At 29.0% G+C, this 24,330-nt stretch overlaps 4 protein-coding genes across 4 annotated transcripts in view; 2 read left to right on the top strand and 2 right to left on the bottom strand.

The window, feature by feature from the left end:
- LOC105178338 (transcription factor MYB90-like) lies at window positions 2,249-3,671 on the top strand. Its single transcript, XM_011101804.2, has 3 exons — window positions 2,249-2,450; window positions 2,571-2,700; window positions 2,950-3,671. Exons 1-3 carry the CDS (start codon window positions 2,330-2,332, stop codon window positions 3,497-3,499), a joined length of 801 nt encoding a protein of 266 aa, XP_011100106.1. The 5' UTR covers window positions 2,249-2,329; the 3' UTR covers window positions 3,500-3,671.
- LOC105177883 (MLP-like protein 28) lies at window positions 13,098-14,910 on the bottom strand. Its single transcript, XM_011101168.2, has 2 exons — window positions 14,650-14,910; window positions 13,098-13,506 (listed from the first exon to the last, which is right to left on the bottom strand). Exons 1-2 carry the CDS (start codon window positions 14,840-14,842, stop codon window positions 13,250-13,252), a joined length of 450 nt encoding a protein of 149 aa, XP_011099470.1. The 5' UTR covers window positions 14,843-14,910; the 3' UTR covers window positions 13,098-13,249.
- On the bottom strand, window positions 21,336-22,636 carry LOC105177884 (MLP-like protein 34). Its single transcript, XM_020699229.1, has 2 exons — window positions 22,412-22,636; window positions 21,336-21,787 (listed from the first exon to the last, which is right to left on the bottom strand). Exons 1-2 carry the CDS (start codon window positions 22,596-22,598, stop codon window positions 21,531-21,533), a joined length of 444 nt encoding a protein of 147 aa, XP_020554888.1. The 5' UTR covers window positions 22,599-22,636; the 3' UTR covers window positions 21,336-21,530.
- The window catches only part of LOC105177885 (GDP-L-galactose phosphorylase 2), a gene marked incomplete in the record, with an annotated part of 3,686 nt that continues 3,227 nt past the window's right edge, over window positions 23,872-24,330 (top strand). The window contains 1 exon segment of the mRNA XM_011101170.2: window positions 23,872-24,330.

A 24,330-nucleotide genomic window follows, 5' to 3' on the forward strand; every position in this document is an offset into this window, starting at 1 on the left:
TTACTCAAATGCATTTGCGTGTAAAGAAACAGTCAACCCAATTTTGGTATTCACTCAAAGTTTTTCAGTTTTAGTATTCACTCAAAGTTTTTAATTTTCATCTACCTGAGTACCCTCTATTAGATTGACCATTAAAACAAAGTCAACCCAATTTTGGAGGAAAACTAAGCGGAATCTTGTCTAGATGAAGGCGTTTTTTGCTACCATTTTATTCAATACACAAAATATGGCCAAGCAAAAAGAAAAAAGAAAAATGAAAAAAAAATGTGCTTTTTTTCAGTAAAATTGATATATATATATATATATATATATAGAAATTGAATACAATATGTATTTCTTTTTAAAAATTATTATCCTCAATTATGAAATTGAAATGAATGAAATAGATTTATTTTTTGTGTTTTGAATGAAATGAAACTCAAACATGCTCTACATAGACAAATTTTTGCCTAATTTTTCCTTCAAAATTGGATAACTGTTTATTTTAACGGTAAACTTAACAGATGGTACTTAGACTGATGAAAATTAAAAACTCTAGGCTTCAAGTCTGATAACTTGAAAACTTGCGGTACTAAAACTAAAAAACGGATATACTTTGGATATGAAAAGTGAAATATTCCCTAATTTTTACGTAATTGACAACGAGCACTCCCAAGGTTTGACATAATTATAAATACTTCCTTATTATTTAAAAAATTATTAATACCCTCATGATTTTAATGACCGTCTAACAATTAGTTCAATTCGTTAATCACCATTCGAAACCTATATTTTGGGGTGAACTAACCAAAAGCATTTACGGACTATGAATCATAATTTTGTTTATTTTTAAAATCTTTAAATTTATTATGGACTATATAGATAATTTTTTACATCCATATCGTTCGATTTTTTATAATTTTTTAATATATTTTTTAAAAATACATCAAGAACAAGGACAAAGTTAACAATTCCAAAACTAATTTAAGGATTACACAATTCCATATAACATTATAATATGGTAATTATAATTTTTCAAACAATAACGAATATTCATAACTATACATGAACGGCATGAATGTATACAATATATTAAATGGAATAAAAAATGCAACAGAATTTATATTAGAACATGGAAACCTGACGTGTTATCAGGTTATAAATTAATGAATTGAACAAGAAAATGTTGAAGTAAATTTGATTTGGTCCAATTAATTATTTTCAAGAAAACAGAACATACTGCTGACCTTAAAGCAAAATGTATACAAGAAAACAGAATACACTGCTGACCTTAAAATGCTGTTGCCTTTTCTGCAGACCTAAATACACGGCCAAGGAACCCTCTTCGTGGTTGTTTCAGCTGCATATGAAATTACGTACTTGATTTGGTAAAAGTAGAAGAGTCTTTAATAGATTTCCCTCACTGCTCAAAAGACATAAATGTTAACCAAGTATATGCTGCACTCTCTGTATGTAACACAATAGCCCACGCACCATAACGTACACTACGTACAGATATTTGGTGAAATTCGTGTTCATTTTTGTCAATTCAAAACCTTTAACCCTTAATAAAAGTACTTTGGGAGCGATAAGCGCATGACAATAGGAATTTGTCCCAGAATTCCATCTCAATACATATTGTTTTCTAGAAGTATTACTTTTGTTTTTGAGTTTAAGGAAAATAATTCTTACAGTGTTTGCTTAATTACAACACGTACTCTCATGAATCACTACACTTTATCTCGTACCGAATGTCCGTTGCATATCACATAATCAACTGAATTTATTACATACTCATATTATATCCAAACATATATATTCTCCAAGATATATAATGTTCATTGGTCGAAATATTTTATTTTTGTCCGACTTTTGCCTGAAGGATAGCGTATGGTAGTCTCATAATTTAGATGGTAAATAATCATCACTATATATCTCGAAGTTTATATTTTATTTTTAACTTTCATCTAAATTAAACGGACAATTAATATTAAAAAGAAACAATTAAAACTTATGATGAGGAGATTTTCTCCACTTAAAGTCTTCTGTATTGAAATTTATGAACTCTTTCTTGAATATCGAATGCAGCACATTTGTAAGAATATATGGGTTAATTTATAAGGATACACTTGAAACCTTTTCGGGAGTATCTGAATTGTGGCAGTGAAATACGCACGTCAGACAGATCACAAATTAACTCGGAAGGCAACCAAAAACTTATTTAAATCTGTGAACACTTCGTGTGTAGACATGGAAGAGAACCGCAGCATGCATGTACGATGTTAACACTTCCATATTCTCCTTTTCGCATTCTTTAACGTTGTTGATCACTGTATAAATCATAGGATTCATGGAACATAAAGCAGTCGGGTTGAGAAAAGGGGCGTGGACGAAAGAAGAAGATGTTCTGCTAACCAAGTGCATCGAGAAGCATGGAGAAGGGAAATGGCACCAAGTCCCCATTAAAGCTGGTAATTTACTAACTCAAATTTTATTTTAAAAAAAATTATTTTGGAATTTGCTTGTGATTTTGTTGAAATTTTCATCATTTTTCCTTTTTTTTTTTTGGGGAAAAATAAATAAATTTGCAGGGCTAAACAGGTGCAGGAAGAGTTGCAGGCTGAGATGGTTGAACTATCTCCGACCGAACATTAAAAGAGGTTTATTCACGAAAGACGAAGTGGATCTCATTGTAAGACTTCACAAGTTGTTAGGCAACAGGCAAGTTTTCATATTACAATAGTTGCTATGAATAACTGAACATTTAGTTTAAGGCGAGTGATCAAACATATTCAAGATAAATTGAAAGACTGTTGTCGTGTGATTGATGGATGTTGCCGAACTTATAATGGGCTGAATGTTCTATTATCCAGCAACCATGTCATGAACTAGGACGGTCGCAAGCTGCGTAGTAATTGATTAAAACTTACGTATTTCAACTTTCATCTCAAACTCTGTATTTTGACACAGATGGTCATTGATAGCTGGTAGACTTCCCGGAAGAACAGCGAACGACGTGAAGAACTTTTGGAACACCCACGTCAAGAAATTATCTGGTGGCGGAAGTTGCAAGGAAAAAACCATGCAGAAAGACATCACTAAGAGTAACATCATCAGACCTCGACCTTGGACCTTCTCCAAATCACAATTAACTGCACGAGCTGCTTGGCTCAGTGAACCAAGCAAAACAAACCATGAAAATCCCGAGAACAAGAAGCCGATGTCTACATCTCCGTCATCACCGTTGCAAAACGATGATGCAAATTTGATCAAGAGCACGCAACCGCCATATTCATCATCACATGAAGCAGCAGATGAATGCTTTCAGTGGTGGAGCAACTTGCTCGAATTGACTGAAAATCGTGTGGATGGATTAAACACGCTTTCCTTTTCCGACGTCGACGGCCCCCAGATGGAACCATTGTTGTTGTCGTCAAATAATTACGTCAATGAACGTGGGTTCAGTAGTTTGTGGGGAGATGTTGATGTTTGGGAACTTGTAAACTTTCATGATCAATGATTAATTCATGCAATTAATGATCAGAATTGGCGCTTTTGCAGGATTTGAGAAGGAAAATTTTGCCTTTCTCAAATTTGGTGGAATTAAATTAAATACAGAGCAAATACATCACATGAAGATATTTTATCTGTACAATAAATGAATTGCACTTTTTATATAATTAGTTCATATTGGAGGGTGCCGAGTTTGAGCTAAAATTCCAATTTGAGAGTGATTTTAATATATTTGTTTGTGTTGATGTGGCATGACTGTGGTCGTATAAGTAATAAATATATTATATATTTTTTATTTCTCCTATAACATTTGTTATATTTGTGTTCGCTAAAAAAATGCATGATGTCATTTTTATACACGTGATATATGTATATATATGTAATTTTTAATAGAGAAGCTTGACGGATCCCTAACTATTTATTAATAAATTAAAAGGCGTTCATGTACATTTAAAAGACTAAAATCCATTTAAGCCCTATGTATTTTATTAAAATAGTTAAAAGAACTCTCCTGTATTTTATAAAATTCAGTTAAAAATACTCTTTTCGTTGATAATGAATGGAAGGTGTATTGGATTCAGGAGTGGTGTAGTTGGTAGTGTTTTGCTGGCATTTTGGACCTTATGTTGGGCATTTTAACTAAAATACTTCTAGATTATGTTATCACCATAAAATCACTTGTTTAAACCTTTTTTTTAGTGATGTTTTTTTTTTTCATTTTCATCCCTTCTAAAAATATAATTTTGTATTCTTAACTATATTTATTGAAATATCAAAATGCGAAAAAATATATATAAATTTATAATTTAAATTAAAAAATTAAATAAAAATCACAATAAAAAATAATATACTGAGGTTTAATTTTCAAATAAAAATCTATATCAATATAAATGTTAATTAATAATAACAATAATATTTATTAACTAATTCAAATTATTATCTAATTTAAATATATTTTTAATAAATTGTATTATTTACTGTAAATAATATTTAAATCTTAATTACTATTACATCTATTTACAATGAAAAGTTTAATACCTTTTTTATGATTTTTAAATTTAAATCAATTTTTTTTAATATTTTTTAAAAAAACTAAAGCTTTTTTTAAAAACTCAATTTTTCTTAATTTAATTTTAATTATAACCTTACATAAAAAATTTATTTTTATTCAAATTCGGGGTGGTAGGGGCCGAGAAGGGCGATGGTGTCGCCATCTCCTCGAATTTAGACGACGATGACACCATCACCAAGCGTTGCTCTAATCTAGCGGGGTCGCTATTGCCCAAATCTGATCTTCAGGATAGCAGCGCCAACTAGATTCAAGTGGGGTAGGCAACTAGGGGCGGCAGGGGTGGAGAGGGTGGTGGTGGTTAGGATTAATTTTTTTATTAAATTTGTATTAAACAAATAATAATTTAATTATTTATAATTTATGTTAAATATCCCATAATTAAGATAAGTCGATCAGATCTTAGGAATTTTTACTCTTTCTAAAATAATTCAAAAGTCATTAAAATAAGGAATAATATATAATAAGTGAGGGCATAACGATTACTTTATAAATAAGTTAACATCGTTAATTATGCATACTTAAGGGAGCAGAGTGATAAAAGGTACATTTAAGAAATCAGAAGAGGGTTTTTAGTATATTTTTAAAATATAGACGAATTTTAACTGAATTTTTAAAATACATGAAGATTTTATCTATTTAAACACATTTTAAAAACAATAAACAAGAAATAATTACTTTCTTTACAAAAAATTCAAGAAAAGGGAATCAGAATCTAATAAGAAACCTGAAAATTCGGAAGCTACAAGTCTGGCCAAATCAGACCTGCTAGTTCGCCTTGCACCTGATTCATCAGAGGCGGGGGATAGTGACACATGATTAGCCAAAAAATAGGCCAGCTTGTTTCCTTGGCGAAATAATGGCTTGTTTCCCTCATGACTACTAGTGGTGTACGTATAAATGTTAAATGAAATAGAAAATTGAATCATTTTTTTAAATAAAAAATTCAATCCGAGTATAATTATTTTTTACTCTTTAATATCCAGTTATCGAAGATTGAATATTTCTATTATGATGCTATCTATATATTCAACATAGTGATGGTAAAAGTAATTGTTAGTAGGTTTGCAATAAGAATTTTGTTGTTATCAGACGTTCAATAGAAAAAAAATATAATTTTTTATTATAGTTAATTATTTGGAATAATTATATTTACATATCTTGAATGATGCTTTTTTTATGAAAATTAATTTTTGTCTTTTATATAATTACAGAAATTATGCCTGGTAGTAAAAAAATAGGAATAATTTGTGTAATGATGCTAATATTTTTAGGAGGTGTGTGTGTGTAATTTTTTAAAAAAGCAAGAGGTGGTTTGTGTAAGTGATAATGATATTTTGGTGGGTGTATGTATAATTATCTAAAAGATAGGGATGATTTGTGTAAACAAACCATATATCAAGAGGTGCAAATGTAATTATCTTTAATTATTATGGTCAAAATGAAAAATATTATCATGAGAACCATAAGTTCACAACAGCCACTGGCGACTGCCAAGGCATTAACCATAGTTAAAATCATAACAAATATCTTGGTCATAATTAAAATTCATGGCAAATATTAATTGACCATGGTAAAAATACATTGATTTTGCTTAACCATAGCTGATTGTGTTGATTTAAATAGTGGTCATTCATTATGTATCGAAAAAAAATTTATTTTTATATTAATGTGTTACTAAATTTTAATAATGACAAGTTAAAAATTATTGTAACTTGAGGATCAAAAGCGTAAATATATTGAAAGAGAAGTTATAATCCTATTCCCTTATTTAGGAAATAAAGTGTAAAAATGATAATTCTAACCATTCTCCAGTAGCACTCTGTAGTCTAATAATTCAAAGAACATGATGATGATGTTCCTAGAGTTTAGGTTTGTTTCCAGGGAAGTACCCTACATGTACGGTGAACTTCATTTTCTGAACGACACGTTCGGCGAAGTTTCCTTTTCTTGAACCGGACATATGTAATGATGGAAGTGGGACAACAACATGTCAAGAAAGGAAACCAAGAAGTTAATTGTGCTCAAATAGGATAAAATGTAAAAATTTGAGATTTCAATTTTATTGAACTCAAATTTCACAACTTCAAAGATTTGGCAATTTTAGGACAACCCACGCCAATTTCGATGTGATCTTCAATTTAATTAAATTATGTGTAAGTTATATATGATTTTTCAAAAAAAGTAGTTGGAGTTGTCCTAAAATTTCAAAAAAAATTTAATTAAAAGATCAAATTGCAAAATTGATTTCAACATGATTAAAATTGTCACTCCCTATAATTACAGGACTAAAAAAAATTGAAATTTTAGGATGCTTCAATCAATTTTACCCAAAATCAAATTGATTGAAAAAGTCCTCAAATCATGAAGTTTTAAAGCTACGGGACTTAACTTCACTCGTTTATTCTTGATGAGATACAATATCTGATCATTTTATTCATATTTATCTCTAGTATTTTGAAATAAATTTATTATTTAAATTAATTTAATTACATGTATTTTGAATGTAAAAGTTCGTGAAGATTTGGTGAAACTGAACTATTTGAACATGCTATGAAAAACAGACTAACTTTTAGAGAAAATAGTTACCTCTTCTCCCCTCTACAAGGAAGGCAAGAGAGGATGCGAAGCTATAAAAAGCGCCTTTTGCGACAAATTTTCAGCCCATCTATCATCTTCTACACCATTCCTCTCCTCCTTTTCCTCTAGATCCTTAGGAGCTTTTAATTTATGTGACATGTGTAACTAATTTTATTTTCTAATTTAGGAAAAATATTGAATCGTTTTATTATATTGTGAGATTTTCGCTGTTTTCGAATCTCGTTGAAATATGTTTTTTCTTAGTTTCTTTTTTATGGGACAATTAATTATGGAGATAGCTATACTATTCTCTCCTGAGATTTGTTTCGGTCTAACAAATAAATTGCCTTATTAACTAGTCAAAATTCACCAAATTTCTTGATATTAACAAAAAAACTGAATGAAAATTGATATTTACTCTTGATTGACTTATTACTGATTTATTGTAGGTCAATCAATTTTTTCGGACTAAATTATCCTTAAACGGTAAAAATATATCTCCTTACATGCATTAATCCGTGAAGATGTCTAAGGTAATTTAGTCATAAAAAAATTATTTAACCCGCTATAAATCAGTAATAAATCTGTCAAAGTTAAACATAATTTTTTTTATTTTTTATTAATATCAATAAATTCAATAAATTGTAATGAATTTACATACATTACTCACGTTATAGGCAGGTATAATTTTCCACCAAAGGAAACTTAAGTAAATATGATTCAAGAGTTAGTGAAGTGTCACATTTTGTGGGCGCAGGACTACACATGTCAACCTCAATACTGGATGACTTTTGTCTTACACGGAAAATTCAAGAATGAGACCATAATTCATTTGTCTTTGATTTTTCCTATTTGGCTCTATAGATGACGCCCATCCAATTTGGTGGGTGCTTGACACGTGACCCAGGTTGGTTTTATAATTTTTTTCTTTTGTTTATTTTTCTTTTGTTTATAATACATTTATTTGTTTTCATGTTTGACTTCTCATCACAAAAATACAAATTTATTTTCCCATAACAGAAATTTTTTTATTTAGCTACTAATATTACAACTTACCCCCCAAGAAAGTACTTTACGTAAAATCTCATCAGAAGCCAGTAAAATTTAATTATTCATCGGTGAAATGCTGATCGGAAAAAAAAAAATCTTTGTCTGTATGGAAAAGTCAACTATAAAAATGAATAATATATTATAAAATTTTAAAAAATAAATAAAAGAATAATAATAATAAAAGTGGGGTGGGGCAGGTGTTGAGCAGCCACCGTGTTGGATGGGCACCCCAGGGCGGTCATCTATCGAGTCTTTATTTCCACATGGAAACAGAGGCAATTACACATGCAAACAGAGGAGACATAAATGAAGAACAAAGTTATAACAATTACACATGCAAACACGGGTGACATAAATGAGAACAATTTGTAACATAAGGCCCCCCACCCAAAAAAAAAAAGAAAAGAAAAGAAAAGAAATGAGATTAAGTAGTTGTTATAGTTTTTTTTTTTTTAATCAGTCGGTTATAATTATATTATAAATTTAAAAAATGAACAATTAATATGTGTTAATTATCAATATGAGTAATAATTACTATTATAATGGATGTACCTACACATTGGTGGATGTCGAACTCAAAATTTTTCTATCGTGTAACTTCAATTTCATCAATTAAATTATGCCTATCAATAATTGCTATTAATGCCCCCTAAAATTATTAGGCCAAGCTCACAAGTTAGATATACTAGCCCATCCAGCTAAGAGTCTAGTTTACGCATCAGCAGGACGGATAAAGCCCATCAAAAGGGAAGAAAGACCCATAGACTTACTTGCTACTTTCTTGAACTGACAGGGCTAAGAAATAAGTCTATTTCAGTTGGACACGTCATCATACAGCTAGGAGGACATGTCATTCTTGCCAAGATTTTTGTACACATCATCCTAAAATATCTTTAGGTGGCTCAAAGTAGATTGGTGAGAAATGAGTTGGAAAATATCATAATAACTAATTTCTAAAAATATAGGCAGATTTGGCATAATATAATCCACTTCACGTATCTCAGTCAATACTGATCCATATCACCAACAGTTTGATGCGGATTACAGCTGACTCAAAGAGCTTTCCAATGGTATAGGAACTCAGCAATTGACTCCATATTCAATTTTATATAAGCATATAAATAGAGTCGCCCAAAAAGAGAATAGTTTGATTTTGATTGAATTGTACAAGTTTTTAGGGACAGGTTTCACACTTAAATACTTATTCTTAAACTCTCACTTTCTTGCACTTCTCTCTCTCGATTCTTAAGCTATTTTAAGCTTATAATTTGCACTCCGCACGAATATTTGTCATCTTTAATCATATATCATCATTATTCTCACTTTATTTTAAAATTTTCTTTTTTATTTTTGCATAAACCGTTATTAATTTAAGTATCGAAGTGCTAACTTAAGAGTAGATATCGTTCCACATTAATAATAAATTTTGACTTATACAATTATTTAAAAATTAATAATTAGTATATAATCAATAAAGCGGGAAATGAATACCTTGCAGAATTGCATGTTTGATTACCAATATTCAGACAAGAATAGTAGAAAAATTGAGTCCGACTAAATATGTGAATATTTATCTTATTTAATTTGAATTTATTGAAATGAATATTTGTCTCACTTAAATTTGAGCTTATTGTAATATTAGTTTATCGTACTATGAATTTATCAATAGAACCGATGTCTTTTATAATTTATTAATATTGATGTAATAATAATTAGCATTTCTATAAAAAAAAAATAATTGCTTATATTATGACTTTTTTATTGAACATGTTTATTGTCTTTATTTATCTTTTTAAATATAACTAATCAAATTTTATTAATAAAATATATTAAAAAAATATTTCAATAATTTTTCGATCCCCGTATGATTTCGTTTCCGGACCCGTCCAATTGTCAGTAATTCATTTATAAAGCTTCCCTGGCCCAGACAAACAGTTGACAAAGATGTGTACTTTGGATGACTTTTCTAATTCAAAACACTAGAAAAAAATTATTATTGACTATAATATTATTATTATTATGGCTAAAAATTATAATAAATAATTTTTATTAATTATAACTAAATAAAATTAATAAAAAAAATTAGTTCTTTCATAAATAAACTATTTGCCACAGCTAACAACTATGGTAAAAATATTTATCAAGGTTTTTAGTCATGTTGACAAAAATTACAGCCAACATTCATTTTGTGTCTGTGATCAATAATTATTTATTATTAACGATGATAATTAACCATAATTATATATTACTTTTTTCTTGTAGCGAGAAATTTTAATTTAGAGATGGAAAATCCTAAAATCCATAGTGCAAAGAGATAAACGTTTTAAATAATGAAATCATGTGAAATAAAAAGGAAAAACATTAAATAACATGCGATAAGTGAGGAGGAACAAGAATGAAAAAAACTATATGGATATTATTTTCTAAAATAAGGGCAAATTAATCAGTTTATTGAAAAATTTTCCAGGTAAGAGTTTAAATTTTTGTTGTTTTGTATATAGTGCATACTTTAGTGGTACAAGTAAAATACAATAATTACTGGTTTAAATTATTAATTTTCCAAATAATATTATATTAAAATTTAGAATATTTAAATATAATTTATCCTAAATGTAAGAGATAATTACACGTTTCTCCTCTGAGATTTGATGTAATTATACATAAATTCTTTATAGTTTGGAAAATTGGATCTAGTACCCTTGAAGTTTGCTTCCGTCTAACAAATAGATTTTCTTGAAAATTCACTAAATTTGCTAATATAATAAATGAGAATTGATATTTATTTCAATTGACTTATTATTAACTTATTGCGGGTCAAATAATTTTTTTCTAACTAAACTTCCCTAATACCAATGAAGATATGTACCTATCACATGTATTAAAGTGCGAAGAGTATGAGGGTAATTTAGTTATAAAAAAAGTTATCTGACTTACAATAAATCAGTAATAAGTCAATCGAGAGATAAATAAATTTTTTATTAATATCAGCAAATTCGATAAGTTTTAACCAATAAAAAAATTTATTTATTAAATAAAAACAAAACTTAAAAATACTAAATATAATTTTTCAATCCAAAAAAAATCACAGTATAATTACAAAAAATGAGTATATTTATCACTATATATAAACATATAGATGTACTATCACTGTATACTTATCTTTATACCATCGGCGACAACTACATCTTACATAAATGATTTAACTGTTGTCAGTAAATGGTACTCTTCTGGAGCCTTTAGTATGAATAGTGAAGGAAACGACAAAAATAGAAAACCACACAATTTCGCCCTTCATTGCATTTGTCTGTACTATCTGCTACATGACAAACTATATACTCACATGATCACTGTCCCAAATTTCTTTTCTTTTTGTTTTTCTACTGATGTAATTAGATTTACAGTAAAATAATTTTTTTATATAATTATAAATATCATCATTGACAGTAAAAAAAAATAAAAGTAGCTTATATAATGATGATGATATTTTTGAAGAATATATGAGTATTTTTTTAAAAAAATTAGAAAAAAATTGTATAAATAATATAGACGTTTCTAGTAAATGTAAATGTAAGTTTTCAAAAAATAATAATAATTTGTGTAAATAAATCATATGTCAGAGATGTATCAAAATACGAGTATCATTAACCATAGTAACTTATATATTTCACTAACTATTGATAGCAATACTGTGACTTATATTCTTTTCATTAATATTATTATAATTACAATATTACTGAATTGTTACTAAAAGGTAAAGAATTAAATGAACATTATTTATCATTAAATAAAGGTATAAAAATAATATATTAATTACTATGAATTGCCAAATCTAAACTAAGCTTATATAATAGATTGGCATTAATTGTCCAATTATTATATTAGTTAATTACTACTAGCAAAAATATGATTTCTTGGCTAATTATCTTAACGAAAATTGAAACATCCCAAAGCTAAATATCCATGGCTAAGTAAAGACTATTGGTCACTACTTTTGCAAATCAGAACAAAACATTAGTCATAATAAAAAACGTAATAGGTGAACACTCCCTGGATAGGTAGAGCAAGGTTTACTTATAATTACTGATCATGGCAAATTTTATTTTACTTGTTATGTGATTGATATATAATTTGTCATGTATTATATGTATCGAATTTTTTTAATTTTTTGGGATCATTTTAAAAATCTTGTAAAGTAGAGGATTAAATGTGTTGAATCACCTATCCTATAGAATTAAAAATCTACTTTTGTCTATATTTGGGAATATGTACGATAATTACAGTTTTAAAAATAATAAATCACATAACACATATCAAAATAATATTCTTAATAGAAAAAAATGTAGCGCACCCCCTTGTGATATGGGTAATGTGCATGATACTCCTGTGATATTAAAGAATACAAAATTACCTACTTGTGAAAATTTTATTATAGCAATTAGACGCTGCGAGTCCAAGGTGTAGCACACGTGCTAATGTATTTTGACAAACGTAAAAGGCCACTAATATTTCTTTTAAACAGTTCGTGGCTAACTCTGTAGCAAGTTAATTTTCCTTGCAAATTCACTGGCAAGCAAATTTCTTATATTAGATAATGTAGATTAGCAACGAGAAATTTACTTACTAATTATCTCAACGCTAATATTTTTTTTCGTTACTATTGAACAGTTTTTTTATAGTGGTAATTTTCTTGGCACATTATAAATTGAAGAAAATAAACCAATTACCTCAATATTTTGGTTATAGTAAAACTTAAGATAAAAATACGGTTAATACTTAAGTTTTTCTTTGATTTATTAAATTATAGTATCAAGTATTAATTTATCATAATTTTTAAACAGTGGATGCACCTAATTACTATACTTGGTATATAGTAAGAGTGCATAAATGGGAAATCAAGAGACAAGTATGTAGATCAAGGATGTTTATTCCACACACGATAAAAAGATAAAATTCTCACTAAGCAGCAAGAATTCTGGAAATAGACATAATCAACTCAAACAAGTGGTAGATTTGAACACACTCAAGAAAGCTTCAGTTGTAGCATCTGAACAGGGTTTCTCAGTTGAGGAGAAGAAAAGCATCGACGAGAGTGCAGAGAGTGACTGCGAGGGGAATATAGAGCTCGGGAGGTGGGGTGAGCAGAGTAGCTTTCTCGAACACAAATGTCCATTTGGCCAAACCTTCGCTGACGGTGAGTGTGGCCTGGAAGCTCTTGTACAGCAGCAGCAAGTCTCCTTCCAGCACAGCAAATGTTATGGATTTTGCAGCCTCATCGATTGCCTCTATCTTCACCGTCGCGGTCAGTGGAATTCCGCCTACGTACCATTAACATAAAAAAAAAAAAAAACATTGTTTAACAAAATGTGTGTGTATTTTTGTTATTAAGTGCAAGTGATGAACTATTACTTTTATGAGTGCAACTACCAACAACTATAACAATCATACTAGTTATCACTATCAAATTGTTCTACAAGAAAAATGATCATAGCTCTGAAAAAATTTGATGCTAAAATCAGCGTCGAGCTAATTAGCAAGTAAAGTTTTTGTTGCTAATCTACATTATTTAATGTATCATTTAAACAGCTCGTTGCTAAATTCGTAGCAAGTTAATTAATTTTTCTTGCTAAATTCATTGTCAAGTAAATTTTTTGTATTAGATAATATAGATTAGCAACGAGAGTTTTACTTATTAATTATTTCGACCCCAATTTTTTCTCATTTCTATTAAACAATTTTCTTTTAGTGTAGCTATATCTAATCAATTCCTACTATTAAAGTACAACAATTAATAACCACTATTAAGATAGAATAATATCGCATATATCAGGTCGGTGAGTTCAAATATATGATCTTGTAATCATGAAAATTCAACTTCGCAGGTTATATCTCATCGACTATTCAAGAAAATGCTTTACTACAAATTATGAAAAAGTAGGGTTTTCTTACTTTAATCATGAGCTTTCACGAGAAAAATTTATTGAATTTAGAATCCGATATAATATTACATTTTGATCAATCTATCTTAGATTATATTTAATAATGGGATAAATTTAAAATTTTACAATAACAGTTTTGTAGTCATTCTAGTATAAATAATTAATAAGTAGTTTTCTTTTTATTATAATTAACACAAAACGTAAATATATTCTAGTAAAATCAATCTTGAGTGACCATGATATGATAGTTTGATCGAATGTAATAATTTAATACTCCTGATAGGCAGCGCCAGGTCTATTTATACTTAATTAGTATGGAAAATTTTAGTTCAAATCAAATTTGGTGATATTATAATTACGTGACAATTATAATATATTTATTATGTTGGTGTAACAAATAACATAATTAACAAGTATTAAATTTGCACATATATATATATATATGACAATTTTATAATTTAATTAGAAAAGTAATCAATCATATAATATAATCTCAATAATTATGTTTACGTATAATCTCACCAACAATATAATTCCAGCGCTTGATACAACCCACAGTCCCTTCCTCTCCTTCGAGCAGCTGAACTCCGGTGAAGGCTGCCGGAAATATCTTGACGATCTCATTCATACTGTACCTAAAGAACTTGAAGAACTTATCAGCTGGACTTTTTATTGGACAGCTGGCGACAATGCTGTCGGCTATCAGATTTGCCATTGTGACAGTGTAATAATTCTTAGCTAATGCACAAGGGTTGATACCACTGATTTAGTACGTCGAACTGCACCAATTTCTTGAGGATTTATAGTTGTGAGTATTGATTATTAAATTGTCTATGGATATAACGTTACACCTAATTCAGACTAATTGCTTATGGTTGATATCAAATCCAAGAAAATCTTAGCTATTGATTCGTGATCCTTTAATTAATTAATTAATTAATTGGAGCACCTCAATGAACATAAATTATGGCGTTCAGGTATTATTCAGTTCTCCCTGCAACATATAATTTCTTAATTACTTTGATTTTAATTTGGGATGTTTTATCTTTATCAGTGAGGTATTGGTTTGATTGTTAAGGTTGATGCGCCGTGTGGACAAGTTTAAAAAGTCACGAATTTAAATTTCATTAAATTTGTGGTTATTTTCACATCACTTTTTATGTGAAATTTTAATATAATTTTTAATTTGATTGTTATGGAGGTCTGCTAAATGTGTTTATATTTGTAACATTTTATGTGAATTCACTATAAGTAATTTGATAATTGATGTTAAAGAATATATTAACGTATCAATTGATACCTTGAAATTATGATGTGATTACTTACTAGAAAAAAATAATTATTGATTATAATTTTTAATAGTTACGGACTAAAAATCGTGGTAAATAATTTTTATGACCATGGATAAATAAAATCGACGCAAAAACATAATTTTTTTATAATTTTTTTTTGTCATGGCAATATTTGCCGTGACTGCAAATATTTTAGCTACCCTCGTAGATACCACCGTTAATAACCGTTGCATGGTCATGGTCAATGACTATTTACTACGATTATTTTGTTTTTAACCATGTCAATTAACCATGTTTAAATATTGCATTTTTTTGTAGTGATTGTTGTTGAATGACTTTATTTAAAAGCATAAACTAATAGATAAGAATTATTTAATAATTAATACTTTAACAATTATTTTTATATAATAATAATAATGATGATGATAATAAAAAATTATTTTCTATGATAATTTTTAAAAAATATATATATAATTTTAGATTCATAATTTAAGTGGTGGTTATTTTTTATCCTGATTTTTGTAATTTAAACTTGGTTTATGATATGGAGGTGGGACTTACGAAATATAATTATTGAATGTTGGGGGGAGACAAATCAAGAGCAGTTGGTATCAACATTTCTACAATGTCAACAAGCCTTGCAATATCAAATAATTATATACCAAATTTCATATTCAATGTCAAAAATATCAATATAAGATTATATTGATATTATATAATATTAATTTGTACGTAACCTCATATTTAAAATCTTGGAGTGCAGTTGACATGATATTTCGAACATGTCAACAAACCTTGTTGTGTCAAGATAATTAAATGGTTGATACCTATATAATAAAATCTTATGTTCAATGTCGAAAAATTGAATATAAAATTAGATTGATATCCGTATTTTTATTTAATTCAGAACTATATATTACCACTTGAAATAGGCCTTATTATATATATATATGAAAAAAAAAGTGAAAATTAAGATGCAGAAATAGATAATTTCTAGTTGTTTAATATCTGTATTATTAATGTAGCAACGTGAATCATCCTCGACAGTGAATCAAGATTGAAGGAACTCTAGGTCCCGCCCCAGATTTGTTCACCTAATACATTTGAAGTTACGCCCCTTTTCAGTTAATTCAAATATATCCATATATAATTGCTTCTGTGTTTGTGTGTGTATATATATATATATATAGATATCATATAGGACAAGTTTATACTTCTATCATTGGAAAAAACATATTGTCCGCCCCGACTTCATATGGGCTTCAAGATTTTATTTTAAAAAGGAATCTCGCTAGAGATAGAATACCTTAAGACTTAGAAATCACTCAATTAACTTCTCATTTGCAATCAATATGAGATACTTGTCTATATTATTAAAATTTACGTTTATTATCGCATCGATAAGCGGATAGAATATCCAAAAATTGAAAAGCCACTTATAGCATTTTTCCCAAATTTGTTATGTGATGTGTAATAAATGAAATGAAATTATTGTTGATTAATCTATTCTACTCCAGCATAGAGCCAGCAGCCCTTTGGATAAATGAAGGAACAACTAAAATTGAAATAAATAATAAAAAAAAATTGTTATCATCACAACTAAATTGAAGAATAAAAATACATGCAATAGACCCGGAAACTATGCACTAGTTTGATAACGTAATTAATTATATTACTTATTTAATGTTTGAATTATTGAATGCAACGTGAATCATGAATTTTACCTAATTAATTAAAACATTTTGGTTGGGAAATATGAATATAAGCTACTAATCCCTTAGATGTCAGTCACGGTCCCTCCAGAACTTGATCATTCATTACCTAATCAATTGAAGTTCGTATCATACTTTTTAAGTAATCCCAACTAAACAAATTAAATAAAATTATTTGTGTATACATGTTCAAATCCATGCTATACTAAAGGATGTCCGTAAATATTTAAAATAAGCATTTATCAATTTATCGTTGACAATAATATTTTTGTTCTACAATTTTTATTTTTCAATTGTTAAAATTAAGTTGATTTAAGCTACCTACTCGCTTGTGCAACAATTATTGGTAAAATTGCAAATAGTAAGTAATTTTTCAAACTGTTTAAATTAAATTTATTTAAATCAAAAGCTATAAGCTGCCTACTCACTTGTGCAACGATTCTATCTATGTCACTGGAGCAAAAATACCTCATTATCTTCAACTAAATGGATAGCGTTCATATTATAATAGCATATATTTTAATTCTTCTTCTTTTTAATTTAATTTTATGAATGAAGCTCTCAGATACATTATTAAATTAATATTTTATAAGAGTCAACTCATCGCTAGTGGTTAAAATTGAGATTCCATGAATAAATTTAATGCCATGATCAGTTCGAGTCCCATTGAACGTGTGGATTTTTATTTCATCACTTTATATGTGAGTTTATTATAATTTATTTCATACTTCTTAATTATTATATTGTTGTACTAATTGAATCAATATATTGTTCAATAATTACTCAATTTATTAAAATATCGATGTAATTATATTATTATCACTTCTATTACCAAAAACAAAAAAATGCTAGACCCCAAGTTTGCTACTAGCTAGTCCAAAAATAATTCATTTCTAATAATTTATACTCTCAATTTTGTATTTATATCCCACTTATAAACAAATTAAAATGATTTGTCTAGAGCGCGAAATACTATTTAAAATAAGGGATTTATGCAATATATCTCTATAATATTGTAAATGAATAAATTATTCTTTATACTATCACTAGCTCTAATAATATTGAGATATCAATTATTATTAAAATAGGTCAGCACTTATATTTTGTACGGAACTCATATATGATATACAAAATCGTAGGTCAAGGAATCCCGACTTTAATTTGTTACTTAAACAATGCCTAAAATTTTAAATTAAGAAGTTGCTGATTTTATTTCAATGTATTACTGAAAATTCAACTTTCCAATATTCTTTTTTGCTCTCAGGATGATATATATATATATATATATATGATTTTGTGTGATAATATCTTATTATATATATGTTCGTCCCGCCAATGAAATCTAGTTTAATTGATGATTAAAAATTATGGTTTCGAATCCTACAAATGTGTAATTATTGTTTTACTGTAATAGTAATGTTGGTCTACTCTAATAATGTTCAAAATGGAAGCAAACCCCTTATGAATTGTATATTGTAAATGAGTAAATCATCCTTTTATAAAAAGAGAATAGTAATTTACCTCCATGTGTTTTTAATAATACATCAAAGTACTCCCTATAACTCCTTATAATTTTTAAAGTGTAACAATTTACCTCCCTGTAAATTGCTTCATTTTGGAAAGCATAAACATGTAAATTGCTATTATTTTTTTAGAGGGGATAATTTGCTCATTTGCAATATCAAAAGATGTAAATTGCATTAAATCTCTATAATAATAGTTAGTAGTTAGTTATTCATATTTGATATTGGGAAAAACTGTAAACAACCCCCTGTGACATTGCAACGAGAAAATTACCCTCTATAAAAAATAAGTAGTAATTTACCTCCCTGTGTTTTAAAAATAAATAATTTACCCCATGTGTTTTTCAAAATGAAGTAATGTACCTCCTTAAAAGGGGATGTAAATTGCTATACTTTAAAAAATGAGGGGGGAAAATTGCTATTATTTTTTTATATGAGGATAATTTATTCTTTTTCAATATCACATGAAGATAAATGGATTAAATTCATTTTGACCCCCTATAATATGTAAAAATATCAAAACCCTCCTATGAAATTTTAATATAAAAAATCACTCCTATGTTATGAATAAATAATCACACCGCCCTTTGGTCAATTTGAGCCTATTTGTTTTAAAAATAATGACTAAAATGCCCCTCCTAGTCAACCGGTCAAACTAGGCCTATTAATATATAATTATTTTAATTTATAACTATTAAAATATACTTATAATATATACAATTATAATTTATAAAAAAATCTTATTTCAAAATAAGTGTGCTGTTAATAGACTATGTTGAAGGTTCTGGTTTTGATGGAAAATATGTTATTAATATACTATTTTGAAGGTGTAAACTGTTACACCACATCAGGTATCAGTTTCAGCAATGCAATTTATGTAAATTCAATTTATTCAGTTTCTGTGTAAACAGGACCTATCTACAACTGCAGGATGGTTGAAGGTTCGGTGGCTAAATTTTTGAAATTGAAAATATTCCGTCTCTGATTCTGTCACAAACAAATCGTCTCTATTTTCATAAAATCAAAGTCTTTGAATCGTCGATCAAAAAAACTTTTTTCTCCATTTGTCTGCAATTCCATTTTTAGGGGGAAAATTCTTATTTGTTACTTCCATTGATAAACCCTGACAAAGTTTCATCTCTGATCTAAACTCCAGAATTTTCCCTCTCTAATAATGTTTTTAGTTTTTGACAATTTTTTGAATTTTTATACTCAAATTAATATTCTACTCATTATGCCATACAAATACACCCAAATAATATCCAAATCTCAACTTTTCAACCTAGCAACAACAAACAATAACGAAAATTAAGTTATAATAAAATCAAGTACCAACAACAATATATAAAGAAATCATTATACCTTTAATGTCTCCTCTGTCTAGTAAGACGCATTTTCTGAACAAAATATTGAGGCTCATACGAAATCAAAGCCAATAATACATTGCGTCAACGAAGTATTGATCTAATCATAATTCATGTTATTTCGCGTTGTCTGTGGGAACAAGAGGTTATGTGCCCGTCACAAGCCCTTCGCGTACGGGCTGATGAAGTAACAAATATTTCATATTGGTTGCAGATGAAGTGTTTGGGCGGCTTATAAGGCCCAATATCTCATCCCAGCGAGACACCTTTTCAATATAAAATCATATATGAGGCTTATCCAATGTCAAAATGAATAATACTTCATGCAACGAACATCGATCAAATCGTTAGTCATATCATTTACAAAAGTTGATAATTTAATTTATAATTATAAGGTATTGATTAGTTTGAGTCACATACAATTATATAGACATTATAATAAAATCGTATATTAGTCTATCAAACAACAATTGTTCGCCATAGCAGATATCAAAAACTGATATTGCAACAAGAATAGATATAGCACAAAATACATATTTCATGGTTTTAAAAGTCAATGCTGTCTTTTTCCATTTCTAAATTTTGTATTGAAATAATTGAGTATGCAGTTCCATTCGGGGATCAATCATCACCCAACTAATATTAAAAATCAATTATGACCAAACACAAATAATGAAATATCAATTGCTATTATAATAAACTAATATCCATATTTTTTTTAGGGAATTCAAATACATGATTGTAAATTCATAGAAGTTTTATGCATAAACAATGCCTAAAATTTCAAATTCTAGAAGCTATTGCTTTTATTTTGTAATTGAAAATTCAACTTTCCAATATCCATTCTTGCTCTCAGAGATTTTATATATGTACGATTGAAAAATAAATTGAATTACTCGATATTAATTTGATTGAAATTGATCAATCAAATTTCGTTTGGGATAGATTTGTTAAATTTAAACCAAACTTGAACAAATTTTTTGTTCGGTAAGCTTTGAAACTCCGTTTAAGCTTGATTCGATTACTGTAAAAATAATAAAATGTACTTAATAATATTAAATTATTTGAGATCGATTAATGTTTGATCCAATTAAAGTTTATTTCAACTTGATTAGATTAATAATCAAATTAAATTCAAATATAATTTTTTAAATTCGAAAACAATTCAAACAAATTTAAATAATATTGTTTTCTGCTTCATTCAAATGATTCACACTCATATATACATATATTTTGTTTTGAGTGGTAATACGAATTATGAATATTTTTTATTTGATTCAATAACTATTTTTAATTGAAATAACTCGATTACGGTAATTTATTTCAAACATCAAAATCTAGACAATTATAACAATTATATCGTAATCAACAATATCATATAAGTGAAATCTAAATAACATGTGCTTACTATTACAGTAAACAACAAATACCTACTATGTAGTAAAATAATATTGCATATCCATAGTGGGATTCGAACCCAATTTCGTGGACTAAACTTGTTTTTCTTGTTTATTAATGGGTGAGAAGGTAAAGATCCACCAACTTAGAAACCATGATGGCAAAGGCAGCATAAGCATCCGGAGGAGGGGCAGCTATGAAGGCTTTCTCGTAGAAGATGGTCCACACCACCAACCCATCATTCACCGCAATTGTGAACTCATACGCCTTGTATAGCATCAAAACATCTCCTTCAACTGCCTTGAAGGTAATAGATCTTGCACCGTCATCTATCGCCACTGTCTCCAAGTCCACACTTAGTGAAATCTCTCCTACGTACCATACACCATAACACATAATGCCGCATATAGATACATAAACCATATCTCATAGGTCAATATAAACCCTAGTTGACATCTGTTGCATCTCGTTTTTTGTTTAAAGGAAAAATAGTACTTTTCATCCCCTAATTTAGGGTCTTTTTACTTTTAATTTAATTGATTATGAAAGTCTCGATTTTGGTCCTGTAACTGTTGAAAATAGCACCTTTTGTCCCACAGAAAAACATTACACCTTTCCGTCAGATACTTTAACAGAAAGTGTGCTTACTACGTGTTTGTTAGGGTCTTTACACTTTTGGTCTTATTGGTTACAAGATTCTCACTTTTGGTACCGTAACTTTAAAAAAATAGCACTTTTAGTTAGACATGGGACCAAAGTACTACTCTTTTAAAGTTATGGAATTAAAAGTAAGAATTCAGTAACCAATCAAACCAAAAATACAAAAATTCTAATTTACAGGATGAAAAATACTATTGTTTCAAGACAATAAAAATATTTCTATATATATTAAATAAAATACAAGACGTGATATCATCTTGTATCAATGATAGGATCGAAAAGAAAATCATAAAAAGAAAAGGGTGGAAATTCAAAATTTAAAATGAGAGATATACCGAGGACATATTTCCAGCGCTTGACAGCACCAACAGAGCCATCCTCTCCACGAATCAGCTCAACACTTTGGAAGTTGCCAGGAACTAAATTCAAAAGCTGATTCATATCATTTCTGAAAAAATTGAAAAACTTATCAGCTGAGGAACTTATTGGAGTGCTGGTTTCAAGTTTTTCCAGTTGATCCATAACTTTATTCAGCTAGCTAGAGCTTATGGATTTATACACACATATACATATATATATAGTTGATATTACTCAGGAAATATTTTGAAAATTGATTATAGTATGATTAAAAATAATAAGTGTAGATGAGTAGATGTAACGTTGTACCATAAACTTATATGAATAGTGGGGCAACCTGGAATTAAGTTGCATTTACTATTTAACTAAGATCTTGGAAAATCTAAGTGATTGCGATCATTTATTAATTTTTCGTTGTTATTGTGGAGATATATATAATTTGGGAAATGGTCAGATATAATGAAGGTCAAACCAAGTGCACCTTATCCACACCTTAATTTATCAAACTTCGATCCATAATTTTGCATTCAAGTTCAAGAAACTCTTTTTTTTTTTTGTAAAATTTATTTTCGTTTAAAGCAATTACTAGCGAAAGCTATAAGAGTTTAGAAGTAACTGAAAAATACGATGAATACTAATTAACTGTAATTGACAATAGCTATTAGCTATTATTTATGCAAGTAAGACCAAAACATTAGCCACAGTTAAAAATTTGTGAAATGTTTTGATCATAGACAATATAATGAATGTTGATTAACAGTGATCAAAGCTTAAAATTTTTATAATAATTTTACATGAGTGTAATAAATAGTATTAATCCAACATAATTTTTAAACGACAGCGCATAGTTCATTCTTTTGCAGTGTTTTCGTTTAAAGAAATGGTTGAATTGATGGAGCGGAAGCGATAATGATTAGTTGGATACTTGCTGACAGTACCTTTGGGCCTAAGTTTTCTGTATTGTGTCTTCTACTTGGCAGGCTTTATTGTTTACTCTCAATTCCGCCCAAGACCAAAGTTTGGACTGCTTAAGATGGGCCGCCTTCACCAGCCCACATTTGTAAATATTTGGGCTTGGATTTAATGAATCGATTGAGAGATTTAAATTAATTTGATTGCTCTTATATACAAATGTAAATAAAGCATCGAATTGAATCATTTGCATCATTTTTTACGATAAATAAGATACTTATTTATCAAAAAACTCATCAGAATTAATTGTTAGTGTGATATATTGATCTAATAAATTGTTCAAGGCTGCGATTCGTCAACCCGGGTCCGATTACGGTAGCCCAATATCCAAAAGGAAACCACGTTACTACCCGGATAAAAAATTGACCCAAAGTTAAAAAGCGGGTTTCAATTTTGGCCCATAATGGTAGAACCCAAATAGCCGTCATTGCCAATGGCAGGCAAGTGAAGTATATATAAAAGCGCGTTTCAATTCAATCTCCTCGGAAATCTATCGAGTAGCGGAGGAGAGAGAGCTGCGGATTACCAATACATCCCCAAACACACCGTCCTTTTCTCCCTTGGTAAGTTACACGGGAAACAGTGGTTTTCTTGGATTTCCGATCCCTCTTACCGGCGTAGTTGATTGAGGTTGCCAGAAGAATTTCAATCACGGCTTTACTTGAAACCCTCGCTCACCCCTTCCAACCCCCAACCATTCCTCCTCGTCGGAGAGGTTTGACTTGCAACCGACCGGTGGACGACAAGCACCGGATCCCATCCCCGCACGGCGGTCGGGGTGCCTTGCCCTCCGAAGGCGGCTGCCCCTCCGATCTCCTCTTCCTAGCCGGCGGCGGCGGTTTTCTCGCCTCTTGCTGACTCTAACTGTATAAGTTTGGTGTGGACCTTATTTTTTTTTTACGTATCTGATTTCATTGTAGAGGAG

Source organism: Sesamum indicum, linkage group LG15 (assembly GCF_000512975.1).
Source record: "Sesamum indicum cultivar Zhongzhi No. 13 linkage group LG15, S_indicum_v1.0, whole genome shotgun sequence".
NCBI classification, from domain to species: Eukaryota; Viridiplantae; Streptophyta; class Magnoliopsida; order Lamiales; family Pedaliaceae; genus Sesamum; species Sesamum indicum.